General features: G+C 25.9%; 1 protein-coding gene across 1 annotated transcript in view; it reads right to left on the bottom strand.

Moving 5' to 3' along the window:
* Nucleotides 1–13,925, bottom strand: part of LOC100211521 (katanin-interacting protein) — a 56,640-nt gene extending 42,715 nt beyond the window's left edge. Inside the window, exons 1-4 of the mRNA XM_065803186.1 lie at nt 13,749–13,925; nt 9,266–9,339; nt 2,191–2,339; nt 549–579 (exon numbers count right to left, since the gene is read on the bottom strand). Coding sequence (XP_065659258.1) covers nt 549–579; nt 2,191–2,339; nt 9,266–9,339; nt 13,749–13,778 — 284 coding nt within the window. The 5' untranslated portion in view covers nt 13,779–13,925. The remainder of the gene's footprint in view (nt 1–548; nt 580–2,190; nt 2,340–9,265; nt 9,340–13,748) is intronic.
* Between the last annotated feature and the right edge of the window lie 315 nt (nt 13,926–14,240).

Here is a 14,240-nt window from a genome sequence, read left to right on the forward strand (position 1 = left end):
TAAAAAAAATTAAACATGAAAATAAAGCTTCTGAAAAATAAAGAATTAAAGAAAAAAGAAAAACAAGAAAAATCTTAAAGAAAACAAATATAAACAAGCAGAAGAAAATAAATATAAACAACAAGAAGTATGAACAACAAATATAAACAAGCAGAAGAAAATAAATATAAACAACAAGAAGTATGAACAACAAATATAAACAAGCAGAAGAAAATAAATATAAACAACAACAAAAATATGTAAAAAAAAAAAAAAAAAAAAAAAGAAATAAATCATTGCAAAGATAAAAAAAAAAAATTTAAATTACAGTTAGGGAAGCCATGAGCTTAAGTTCATTTTTAGTGTATTTTAAAATTTTCACCACAAAATTTCTATTATATATATATATTAAATTTATAAGGGCATCAGGAATCTAGGAATCCTTAATCTTGAACTATGCCTACCTACAAAATTTTAGATTTTTAAATTGCATTTTGAAAAATTTTATATAATGCTTAAATATAATCAGCAACATATTCAAAGTAATAAAAAATAATTAAAATTCTTACGAATCATAAAACTGAGGTCTAAAACTTCCATCTAAATGAAGTTCAATTATATACTTACAAGATTGTTAAACATTTAAACAAAATAGAAAAAATTAAGAAATAAAAATTAAATATATTTTAACTGAGTGCCATTTTTGATTAAATTTATAATTTTTAAACTTTAATGTGTGGAATGAGAAAGACAAGGAGATAGCGTCATGGAGGAAGAGTTACTTGGGGCTTTGCTTGTGTATAGGAAAAGCAAGTACATGGATTAAAATAAACATGATTGCCATAGGGGTAAGGTATAAAAGAAAAGAGTTAAAAATTATTTAAGACTTGAGCACGATTAAGTATTGGTTATTGGTTATTAAAAATTTGGGTTATTTGTTGAATTTACGTTATGGTTTTAATTAAACCAATGATATGTGCAAATTTTAATCACAAAATGTTTTAACTTTTTTAAAATTTTAAATAGATTTTCATCTTTTCATTTTTCATCTTTTTGATTTTCAGAACTTAAAATCAAAAAGACGTTCAAAATCTAAAAAACAGTTGAAATTATACAGATGTTCAGAATCTGTTGGAATTATACAGATGTTCAGAATCTGTTGGAATTATACAGATGTTCAGAATCTGTTGGAATTTAGATTCAGAAGAATATTTTTTTTCAAAAACACGTAAAATGCACTATTCAACTATCTAATCAAAGTATGTTAGAAAAAATGTAATTTAGGCTTGAGCTAGTAAAAACAAAACTATTTATTAATCTTCTGAAACAATAAGCTAGCAACTATTTATTAATCTTCCGAAACATTAAGCTAGCAAAAAAAAGTAAATTGTGTACTTTACATTAAAAAAAGAGTAAACTGTGATTTTGTACTTAACCCACTTATGCTGTCAACCCTTAATATGCAGCAGTTTAAAATTGTAAACAACATTCCAAAAACACAAGATATTTAATAATAATAAAGAAAAAGGTATAGTTAAGTAATAAAATGTATGTTGCTATGGAAACACAAAAGAACAAAATAAGATACATAAAATAAGATATGTAAGAAAAACACATGTTGCATTGTTGCGCTTATATTTTTAAAACAACTATTTGAGAGTTTCTTTAATCATCCTTCTTCTCACATAAAATCGACAATGCTCTTAACTACAATAGTCATTAAATAAATCATTAACAGTAATTATAAACTAATGCAAGACTTTCAACATGTTTATCTACATGACATCTAACAGGTACAACTATAATTCACCAACTTTACAATAGAACAAAACAAAAGCGTCTAGATCCAATATTTTCATAGTAGAAATGATGAAGATCTCCTCAGTGATATAATTATGCCATCTAGATATTTTTAAATATTTACTAATAGTCCTCTTTTCTTCTTAGAGCCATAATTTAAACCATATTACTTACCTCATACCAAAACCTCACCCTACATCTGTATATTGATCTCACTGCAGTAAACTTTATGACCCTGTGGTCCAATTTGTAAAATACTTATTTTATTAAAAGAAAATATGCAAAAAATTAATTTTAAATGGTGCTGACAAAGGTAATGAAAAAATTATGGGTCAATAAGGCAATTAAAAATATAAACCTCTTTCATCTATTTTCATTACAACACAGAAAAAATATATATATCATAGTAACCTCCTGCGCTTTTGTGCCTCTTGTCATAATGCTTCCCCGATGTTAGATGTAATCCAACATTAGCACCATTTAGAAAAAGAGTGAATCCTTGCTCTCTGCGCTCCAATTTAAGTTGTTCTTCATCTTTTTCTTTTAGCTTCTTTAGTAACCTTTAGAATATTAAAACATATTTATTCATTATCACAAACTTTATTTGTGAAAAAAAAAATTTCATTTAGTTATTAAATTTAAACATTATGTATCTTTATTATTTCTATTATTTATTCTACTAAAATAGATTAAAATAAAAGCTAAAGAAAGCCTTCCCAGGAAGCAATGCAAATGGAACGGGAAGGTAGAATTCAGGAAATCTGTTTGTTTCATAAAATTTTATGTTCAAAAATTGAATTTGAAAATCACAACACCTGTTTGAATAATAATAATAATAATAATAAAAACTATTAGGATACAAAAAAAGTGTTGGAATACAAATTATTAGTCATCTTTAAATGGACTCTTTAAAAAAATATACCAATTTTTAAAATAATTTTCACAACTCTGAAAATATAATCATGATGATAACAATATCTGAAAATATGATTATTATGATAGACATGCACATTAAATTTTATCTTAAATAAGATAAAATACATAGTAAGATAAATATTTTAAATAGAGACTAAAATTAAAATTATAATTAAATGCAATTTGACGGCCATGTTTTTGTTTACTGTAAAAAATATTTTTGGCTTTTTTGGTTCTTTGCTTAGCTATGTTATGAGTCAGAAATTAAGAAGTTTTGTTTATTGTTTAAACACAAGCAAATGCTCTATAAGAATTTAATATAGAACCAATGTATAACCAATGCCTTATACTTGAAATATTTCTTTATATAGAACTTTAATATAGTTATAATATAATTATATATATAAATTATAACTATTATATATATATATATATATATATATATATATATATATATATATATATATATATATGTATATATATATATATATATGTATATATATATATATATATATATATATATATAATATATTATAATATAATATAATATAATATAATATAATTTTATATGTAGCTATAATATAATTCTTTATATAGAACTTTAATATAGAACCAATACCTTATACTTGAAAAATTTCTTAAAACAGTACTATATCTAACTATAAAAAAAATTGAATCCAGGAAGCAATGCAAATGGAGTAGCTTCCCATTCCTTCCCAGGAATGGGAAGCTATTCTATAGTTTTTATTTATAAACTACTTTAAAAAAAGATTGAAAAACACATGTAGCAATCAAGTACAGAAATATTAATGAAATATCTTTTAATAAAAAGGACTTTTCAAAGAATTTTTTTATACTGCACACATTTTTGATTTTTAATACTATACTTAACATCATCTCTCAAAATAATTGCAAAGTTTATTACTTTCTGATAGCCCTATAAAGTTATATTAGTTTAATAAAACCAGAATATACAAAAGTGCAATCAAATACACAAACTTTGCAGAACCTGACATATGCACAATTTTAGAAGAACAATAAAAAATATGTAACTGTATTTATTGAGAAAAAAATCTTAGTAGCTAGCTCTAAAATCTAGGGGGTAGGTGGGGTAGGTGCTAGGGGTAGGTGCTAAGGGTAGTTGCTAGGGGTAGGTGCATTGTTAGTTTATTTAAAAAAAACTATTTTTTAAAGCCCATAAAAATGCTACTGTTTTAAACTCTATAATATTATCTTCACTGTAAGATGTAGAATAATTGATTGCACTTTTGTATATTCTGCAAAGTTTGTGTATTTGATTGCACTTTTGTAATTACTTGTCAAATTGTTGAAAATATATCAAAAACTTCACATTATTAAAGGTATATGTTTTCAGCAATTTAATAGATTTAAGTCTTCAATAGATTGTTTGTATAATAGATATATTTATTTTTATTTTTTGTTAAGTTTTTTTTAATGTAATCTGCTGCCTTTCATATTTTGTAGTTGTGAATAACAAACATCCTATAAAAAATAATAATAATATAAAGTTATATTAGAAATCTAGGAAATTGCTTGGACACCCAATACTTTTTAAGTAACCTAAGTGGTTCAGATCACACACCAGCTCTTTTCCTCTTGGAAAAGGTTGCTATAGTATTGTTTTATAGACACTGCTATATAAATATTACTAATGTATATATATATATATATATATATATATATATATATATATATATATATATATATATATATATATATATATATATATATTAGGGTATATCATACTTGAGCCAAAAATTAAATTTTCAGAATTTTGACTAGCACGCTTGGATTCCTATGTAGTTGGGTACGGGGAATTCAAATATAATAATGTTTTTGCAAAATATTGATGTCTAGCTACCGGGTTTTAAAATTAGTTTTTTTTTAAAAAAATAGTCTTTTATAACTAAAGCTTAATTTTTAAATGTTTTTAGTCAATTAATAATAAAAATAAAAATTATATTAGATAAAAAATAAACCATGCGTAATAAAACACAAGATTATCATTTAGCTTCCAGGATTCTTGAGCCAGAATGCACGGCTAGGGCTTTCCGCCCCCCCCCCCTCCTCCTTCTATCAATATTTGATAGTTTTATTATGATTATAAGATCAAGATATATTACAATTATATATATGTTTATACACACACTGGTAGGAGGTAGAGTAGGAGCAAGGGGCTTAGAGGCAAAAGTACTATTTTAGTAATTAAATATATTACTTAAAGTCTTTTTTTGATTTAAACAAAGGCATTAGTTCACGATTTTGCAATTGAGTTCTTATAAAACCATCTCTTTTATCCCAACAGACTGACTGAGCTGCTTCTGTAACTAATTTGACTGCTCTCTCGCAACTTTGGGTATGTAATGAGTATAGAGGTAGCTGCAGGGGAGAAACTATCAATGCATTGAGTTGGACTAACGACATATTTGTTGTGAAAATTTGTTCAGTGATGACCTCTTTTTCCCAATCGATAAGTTCATTGATGTCACAAGCATCAAGGTTTATTGTTTGCGGAACTTTAAATGGTCTAACATCAGTTAAGCCAAGTACTTCCCGCCCTAACTGCCAATATTATGTCAACGACAAATAACCTTTGTTCTGAGTTATCAGAACAGAGAAGTGAGACAAGTATATTCTCAGGATGAGCCCACCAAGATTCACTTCTGAGATAAAGTTTAGATGCATCTTTAATACCTTCATCTTGCTTCTGCCAAAGTTGAAACAGCTTTAAAAGATGACAAGAACCATATTTAATGTCATGCTTAACTTTATTCTCAAAGAACATTGGAAAATAAACCTTCAAGTCACCCAAGTTGCAAGCAGTCTTAAGATCTCTGTATTATCAGGTTCAAGATCATGTTTACTCATATAGAGAAGCACGCATCTCATGCCACAAGTAAGCCATTGACTGTGAGACAATCTACCACATTTAAGAGTTGCTACTTCAGGATCGAGTTTTCCTTTTAATATTGCATTTAAATACTTCCATGCGACTAAATTGTCAGTGCTCATTTTCTTTAAGAAATCTTCACTTATAGTAACAAGTGGCTCCAGAAACGGAATTGGCGTAAATTTAGTAATTCTTTCAAGATTTTCAACTTTGGAAAACAGTTTATCAACTGCTCCACTTCATCCATTATCTGAAAAAGTTGGTCCATCAAGTTTTTCCATAATATGACGAAATGGAAGCTCATTAATGTGAAGCCAGCAAAAAGATCTAAAAAGTTATCGATTGAGAAGCTCTTCCACAAAATAAAGCATTCCACCTTTCCATCCAAACATTTCATTTGTAGTACCACTGCCAATTAGTTGGAGATTAAGATCTTAACCTCTTTCCATTAACCATTCGAATAATCCAATAGCACATTGCTTGGCTGGTTTAGATATTTCTGACTTAGGTTTTAGTGTATAATGAGTAAGGTAGCAACCTCTAGGCTCTTCTGTCACAGTTATATGATTTAATTTGATAATTTTTTTTCTGAAGGTGCCTGTGGTTTTATCATGAATAAGAACTAAAGTTTTATCTTTTCTACTATCAATAAAAATTCCAGTAACAATATTTCTTTCACAGTCGAAATTTTCTTCTACTCTAGAATACTTCATAGCACACTCTTTGGCACGAAAAACTTTCATACTATCACATATGAGATTTTTTTTATCTTCAACAAGTTTCCCTGCCTTCATAATATTTTTCAGTAGACTATTAATGATAGCAGCAGTAGCAGTCGATGATACACCAAATCTGATAGAGGCAACGGCAGCATTACTAATATCAAGGTAGTTTCGTTTGACATAACTCTCTTGATTTTTAATTGTCGAGTCCTCTTCGCTATCACTGACTTTATTGCTATCACTGACAATCGCATCATTGGAATTATTATTAATTTTTATTGTAACACCCATACTTTCATCATCAAATCTAACATCTGTTGGATAAATAGAGACTAATGATTCTAACTTATACTTCGAAGCTTCTTCACGTTGTCGCGTGAGTTTTGCTTGATCAGTTGACTTGCGTAAGCGTTTTAACCTAAGTTTGGCAGTCTCTTTAAGATCCAGACCAAATTCTTACATACATGAAACACTGCCTTGTTTTCCTCGCTGGGTTTTTATCCAAATAAGTTCTTTTTTAGGAATTCTTAAATTTAAGTCACATTTGCAAAAGCAATGAGCACCGTCATCACAAGATTCGTTGCAAGGGGCATCATTATCACTGCTGTAAGCGAATCTGCATTTGCAAAAAGCAATATCTAAAAGTTTATCAAGTTTGGGTTCTTTAAATTCTGTGTTGGAAATAAGCCACCGTTCTGCAACTTCATTAGCAACATTAGAAGTTTCTTGCATTGATAAGTTATGCGGATTTTTTTCATGGACTAGTATTCTGTTTCGCTGCAGATCTAGACATTGCTGCAAACACGTAGTGTTGGAAATTCAGTTTGGAGAAACTTTTTAGGACCTCCAAGATACTCACATAGTTAGGTGTTAATCGATTTTCTGGTTTTCTCGCTAACTGATAATGCCATTTTTCTTTTTTTAATATATTATTAATCTGGAAGATATAAATACAGCAATTATAGCAATTAATTTGAAATGAAATCTAAAATAGTAATTATAATATTTTCAAAGTATATTTGAATATTAACTGATACTGATACACAAAATAATATGTTGAAAACTCAAAACATATTTTAAAAATTAAGCATAGGGTTAAACAATATTTTAAATAATTATTATGTACATTTATAATATGAGCAGTCATCATTTAGTAAAAAAACACAATATTTTTGAAAATTAAAAACGTTTTCCCGGTAGCTAGACTTGTTTTTTCACCAAAATAAATTATACCATTCAACTCAGGGTTTATGAATACATAGGAAAAGTGACGTACTGAATGAAAATTAAATCATGCAAAAGTATGATATACCCTAATATATATATATATATATATATATATACATATATATATATATATATATATATATATATATATACATATATATATATATATATATATATATATGTATATATATATATATATATACACATACATACATATATATATATATATTAAATAAAAATTTAATACAAATATATAATATATAAATATTAAATAAAAATCATATATATGTCAAATATACAACTTCAAAAAATCATATATAAATCAAAATATATATATACATTTATATATATATATATATATATATATATATATATATATATATATATATATATATATATATATATATATATATATATATATATATATTTAAATGTATAAAAATTAATTTTTATTACTTTAAAAAAACACCTAACTAATAAAATTGAAATCCATGATTCAATATCTCATAACACACTGTTAGCATGCACAACTACTATAAAAGAGAGAGTGAGATATCACATTTTAACATGCAAATTTTACAAAATTTGTATGCTAAAACCTGATATCTCAAACAACAAAGTTACCAATGTTGTCAATTAAAATTGTGAAATCAAACACATTAATTTTTATATGTAAACTAAAAATCAATTTGATTTCTAAACTTTGATAAAGCCAACAAACTTCCAGCATTCACGTGCAAATCTGTTTTATTAATAAGCTTTACAAAAAACCTTCAAAGAAAAAAGAAACCTTCAAAGTATTTTCAAGTAAATTGTTAAAACGGATGAAAGCCTCAAGGCCAGGGGCCTTTACAGTTGAGATATAAAAAAAGATTAGGAAAAATTTTGTAACTAGTCAAAACTTTTCATCTGTGAAAAAAATTTAAAGCTTGAACTAAACTATTTGGATTTTATATATAATTACAACAAGTCTAAATATCATTTTAAATATTATATATTTTATAGATAAAACAATATATTTTAATGATGAGTTTCTGTATTGAAATAAATGAATGATTGAAGCTTATGTTAGTCAATGTATCTATTATATATATGAACAATTAAAAAGAACTAAAAGAATGTTGTAAAACGTTTTTTAGTTTTAAAAGTATGATGAACAAAAAAAGAGAAACTTTATTGAATTTATCAGCCTCTAAAGACACAAGCAGATGAATATACAAAAAAATAACAACAAAGACATTCCGTGCATACTTGAAATTTATTTAAATAAAAGCCATTCCAAATTTATGACATAACAGAATGACCTACCATGAAATGACAAATCAAGAAAAGTTCATTAAGTAAAATTAAAAATTATTCAGCACCATATTAATGATTAGAAATTTTTTCCTAAAAACCAAGAATGAGCCAAAGAGTTTGGCTTTTTAGATTCATTGTGTCAAAAATGTTTATTTAGGAAAATTTTAAAAAACTTCACTTAAAATACAAAGAGCAACAATGTGCATCAAAATATATTTTTAAAAAAGCAGAAAAAATATCACATATGGTGAATATTACCTCAACATAGTAAAGTATGGGATGCAACAAGTTAAGAAAAAGTTGCAAAAATATTTTTCTAGCTCATTATATTTGAATTTTATGCTTTCTAAAATATTTGAATTAAAACACACTGAATGCATTTTTATACATTAAAAAAATTACACTGATATACCTATTTCTTTGTTGCAAAAGTAGCAGGTATTCATCATAAGAATTGCTTGCATCTGAAGCTTCATCAGTAAATGGCTATAAAAAAAAACATAAATTTAATGGATGCCGTTCATTTCAAGTATTATTTTATATTGTATTTACTTTGGACTTCAATAGACTCCTCAACCAGCATGATCAAAGAGGTTTTTAATTTTTTTTAATATTACAACTCTTGCTTAACCTTATGTATATATATATATACATATATATATATATATATATATATATATATATATATATATATATATATATATATATATATATATATATATATATACATCATATATATATATATATATATATATATATATATATATATATATATATATATATATATATATATATATATATATATATACATCAGCGCTAGAAATTAGGAAAAACGAGGTCGGCAATATTTTGCTGACCTTTATCTTTCAGTGGTCGGCATCAAGTCAGCAAAAAAAATTTAATACAAAGGTCTCACCATAAAACATAGAAACAAAGTCAGTTATTTGTTGCCAATCTCAATTTGACCTGACCCTAATTCGAAGGGCTAATATTAGTAAGTGACTGGGGTTGATATTTGAACAGAGCCGGGGCTGGAGCTAGGTTTGATAAAATAAAACCGAAGCTGGGTTTGTGACTGGGGCTGCATAAACACTTATACGTTCTAAAGTAAATTTTTTTATTTCAAAATTCATGTTATATTTTGTATATATAAGCATATACAAACATCATTATGATCAAAATGATCATCATAATCAACGTTACCATCATGATTATGATCTTTGTTGTCATCATCATCATCATCATCATCAGGCTTTACCCTTTCTCTTTTTTGCTGTTTTTCTAATATAAACAATCTAGAGCATTTTTTTTTCTTAACTAAAGTTCATTCATACAATATCTAAAGCACTCTCTTAAAGTTTTCTTACTTCTACCACTACCATTTTTTCCTGAAGCTGCTACCTCTATACATCCTAATACCTAAATCATTTTAACCTTCTCCAACAAAGGTTATTCGATACAACAGTTTTTGCTAATCTGTCTAAGATTATGCCTCTATTTCTTGTCTTGTTAGAATCACACCACAAATCCATGTGACCATCTTCTCTTTCGGCAAACAATACACCATATAAATACTAAAGTTTATATAAATATGAAAGATTTTGTATGCCAGCACCTAAATAAATAGCAAACATATGTTTATATCCATAACATGTATGCATAAAGCGCATCTTGGAAGCTTTTATTCCTCCTGGAATAAAGGTTTGAAAGTTTTTTTTCCTTCTCTTCATTTTAAAGTCAAGTCTTATTCTACTTCACATTTTTCACCATCTTGAGCAGTTACTTTATTAAACAGTAATCTTTTTTTTTCATCTTTTTTTACAAGTACCTCTCTTTTAAGAACAAATGTCCTTTTATTATTCCAAGAAATCAATTTAAAAAGGTTCTGTCTGTTGTTAAGCTCTGTTACTCTCAGTTTACTGAATCTTGTATCTTATCTCAGATGATAGGTTCTAGAGATTTTTGGTTAGCCTTCAACAATGTCATTAACTAAAGTAAGTCTAACATTTAATCTCTAATTCATAGGTCTGATCTTTTTACTTCTCCCCAGAATAAAGCAGAGTTATTTGCAAAAAAATCTTGCTCTTATTTGACTCTTGAATATAATGGTCACACTCTTCCTAACAGTTAAACAGATTAACCCATTGTTAAAAATTTAAATCACTCTGGCTTCCAATGCTAACGTTAATTTTCAATTAAACACCACTACAGTTTGTGCTTCAGACAAGATTTCCATCATAGTCTTAAAAAAGCATTCTCCAGAACTCTCTTCAATTTTTGCTGAACTTTTAAAAAGTCCTAAATAAGTGGTTCCAATTTTTCAAAACTCTAGAAAACACTTTGACTTCTCCAGCTATCCTACAATTAGTCTTCACTCTGTTATTAGTTTCTTTATATTAAGTTTGTGAGATTATTAAATTATTTCTTTCTAATTGCATTATTAAAAATATTCTTGAATGCCTACATTCTTCTTTATTTTAGGTACCTTTAAGGGTACCTGAAATAAAGAAGAATGTAGGCGTTTATCACAAGGTCCTATCTTTGCTCCTGTATTGTTTCTTATCTACAATAACAATCTTCATGAAAATTTTTACCTCTAAAGTGGCTCTATTTGCTGACGATTTAACTTTATAATCTTGTCTTGATAAATAACTGTCACTTTTTGATTGCTTAGAACAAGCAGTCAGTTTTTAATCTGATCTCTCTTCTGTAACAGCAGTAAAAGCTCACATTAGGTTGTGGATTTAAATTCTGGACTTAAAATTCACAATTTTTGTTAGACAACAAAACTCATTTATTTACTGCAAAAAATATTGTAATAACAACCCTCTTACTCTCAGACTAAGTCTAAAAGCACATTGTAAATGTAATTAGATCTGTTTTATCTGCCAGGCTTGAGTCACTCTCCTATAGTTGTAAGGTTGCATTTCTTTCCTTTTTCTACAAATACTATCATGATCAATGCTCAAATGAGCTATCATCTCTATTATGATAAACTAATACTCAAAATTCTTGCTTGGCTTCTTCTTCAACAAGTTGCATCCTTTTACTGTATCTGTCCCTTCATGCTATAAAAACCTTTAATTAATCCAGTTTTTTTCTTGCATATCAAAAAAATCTTATAACTCTTACCCATCTTCATGTTTTTCTTTCTTTATATCTAAAACTTTTTAAGTCTTTAGTTAACTATTGTTGCTTGCAATCTTGTTGGAAGTAAATTTAAAAATATATAAATATATACCAGTATTTAATAAATAGTAAATGTAAGTATAATTTATAATACGAAAAGTATTATAATTATTTTTAAGGGCTATCAGCCCCAGCTAAATCTTATAATTTTGCTGGGTCCAGGTATGCAAAAAATCTTATTTTTAGCAAGGGACAGGGCCAGGGCCCTGGTCACTTCCTTTTTATATATATATTTATATATATATATATATATATATATATATATATATATATATATGTGTGTGTGTATATATATATATATATATATATATATATATATATATATATATATATATATATATATTTATATATATATATATATATTTATATATATACAACCCTTGGAATTAGGAAAAATGAGGTAGGCAATTTACTGCTTTATTGCCGATCTCAAACTGTTAGAGATTGGCAAAAAAATTTATGACAAAAAAGGGTTACTATAAAACATAGAAACAAGGTTAACAATTTTTTGTCAACCTCAAACACTTTATGTCAGCAGTTAGGTCAGCATTGCTGAATGTCAACCCTAATTCTGAGGGCTGATTACAAACAGTTATAAACTGACAACATGTAAAGACCTATGATGGTATAAATTATAGCATAATAATATTGATAATAATAAAACAATAATAATAACAATAACAAAGAATAGTAATAACAATATTACTATATTAACAATAAATACAACATAAAACATAACAATATAAAACATAACAACCTACATATATTTTTAATACTGCATTCAAAATAAAACATTTGTAGCAAATAGCAATTATTATTAACAATTATGCAAAATAAAAATATAAAAACCATAATAATGTCAACAACAAAATAATACATCAGATAAAAAAGAGGAAAGAAAAAGGAGAGAAGTTAATGACTTGGAAAGAAGAGTTGAAGAAGTAGAAGTCTTAGTATAGTTTTGTTATGTATCACAATTTTTTAAGCATAATATTTTAGAAGGAAATAGATATTATTTCTATTTCCTTATAAAATATTATGCTTAAAAAATTTCTAAGAAATATAGATATATGCATTAAAATAAAAATTTGTTATAGAGAATAACTAAGCGGGACATTGCATAGATAATAGTTCAATGAGTTTTTTTATTATTATTACATGTTACATGGTTTTATAACAATGCCACAAACTTTATAGCCATATAAACTTTAGAGGATGATGAAAATTAGGGTATTTATTGAGACTAAATAAATATTTATTTTACATATATATATATATATATATATATATATATATATATATATATATATATATATATATACATATACATATATATATACATATATATATATATATATATATATATATATATATATATATATATATATAATATATATATATATACATATATAATATATATATATATATATATATATATATATATATATATATATATATATATATATATATATATATATATATATATATATATATATATATATATATATATATATATATATATATATACTTATATACTGTATATATTTATACAACTATTACAGAATAACTAATAAGTTTATATATTCTGTAACTTATAAGTTTACATATCACAAAAATTACTTATATCTAACTTTCAAAAAAAAGTATTAAGAGTAAGTTCAATCTCTAGCAAATTTCTAAAGCTTTGCAAGATTGTCTTTAACTACCTTGTTATTTCCACTATATTTCAATGTCATGGTTTTTTAAAACCCATTACAATAAATTTTGCTTATTTTAAAAGCAAAATTTCAGATTTTTGCTGAGATTTCTTCTTCGCTACGGTAATTTTTCACCATTTTAGATCATTGTAAACAAACTACTCCACTCTTCGCCACTGCGTCTATACTTTTTTTTACGATTTTATTGTATGCAATGGGGCGAATATACAGAACCGCAAAAGCGCTGTTTTGACTTTCAAGGTAAAAAGACAAAATATTCTTTTTATAAGTTTTTAATTTTAGTCTGATCATTTTAGACCATCATAAAACGTGAAAAAATAGTTTGTTTGTTTTAAATTTGTTTCGTTTATGTCTAAATTAATCAGATTGAACGATAACAACTAGTGTGAAAATAGGTCGTACGTAGTCTAGCGTGATGTATTGTCAGTGAAGATGCTTATTAGTAACTTATTTCAAAAATAAGATTAATCTTTTTCTACA

This window comes from Hydra vulgaris, chromosome 08, assembly GCF_038396675.1.
Source record: "Hydra vulgaris chromosome 08, alternate assembly HydraT2T_AEP".
In the NCBI taxonomy this organism is placed as follows: Eukaryota; Metazoa; Cnidaria; class Hydrozoa; order Anthoathecata; family Hydridae; genus Hydra; species Hydra vulgaris.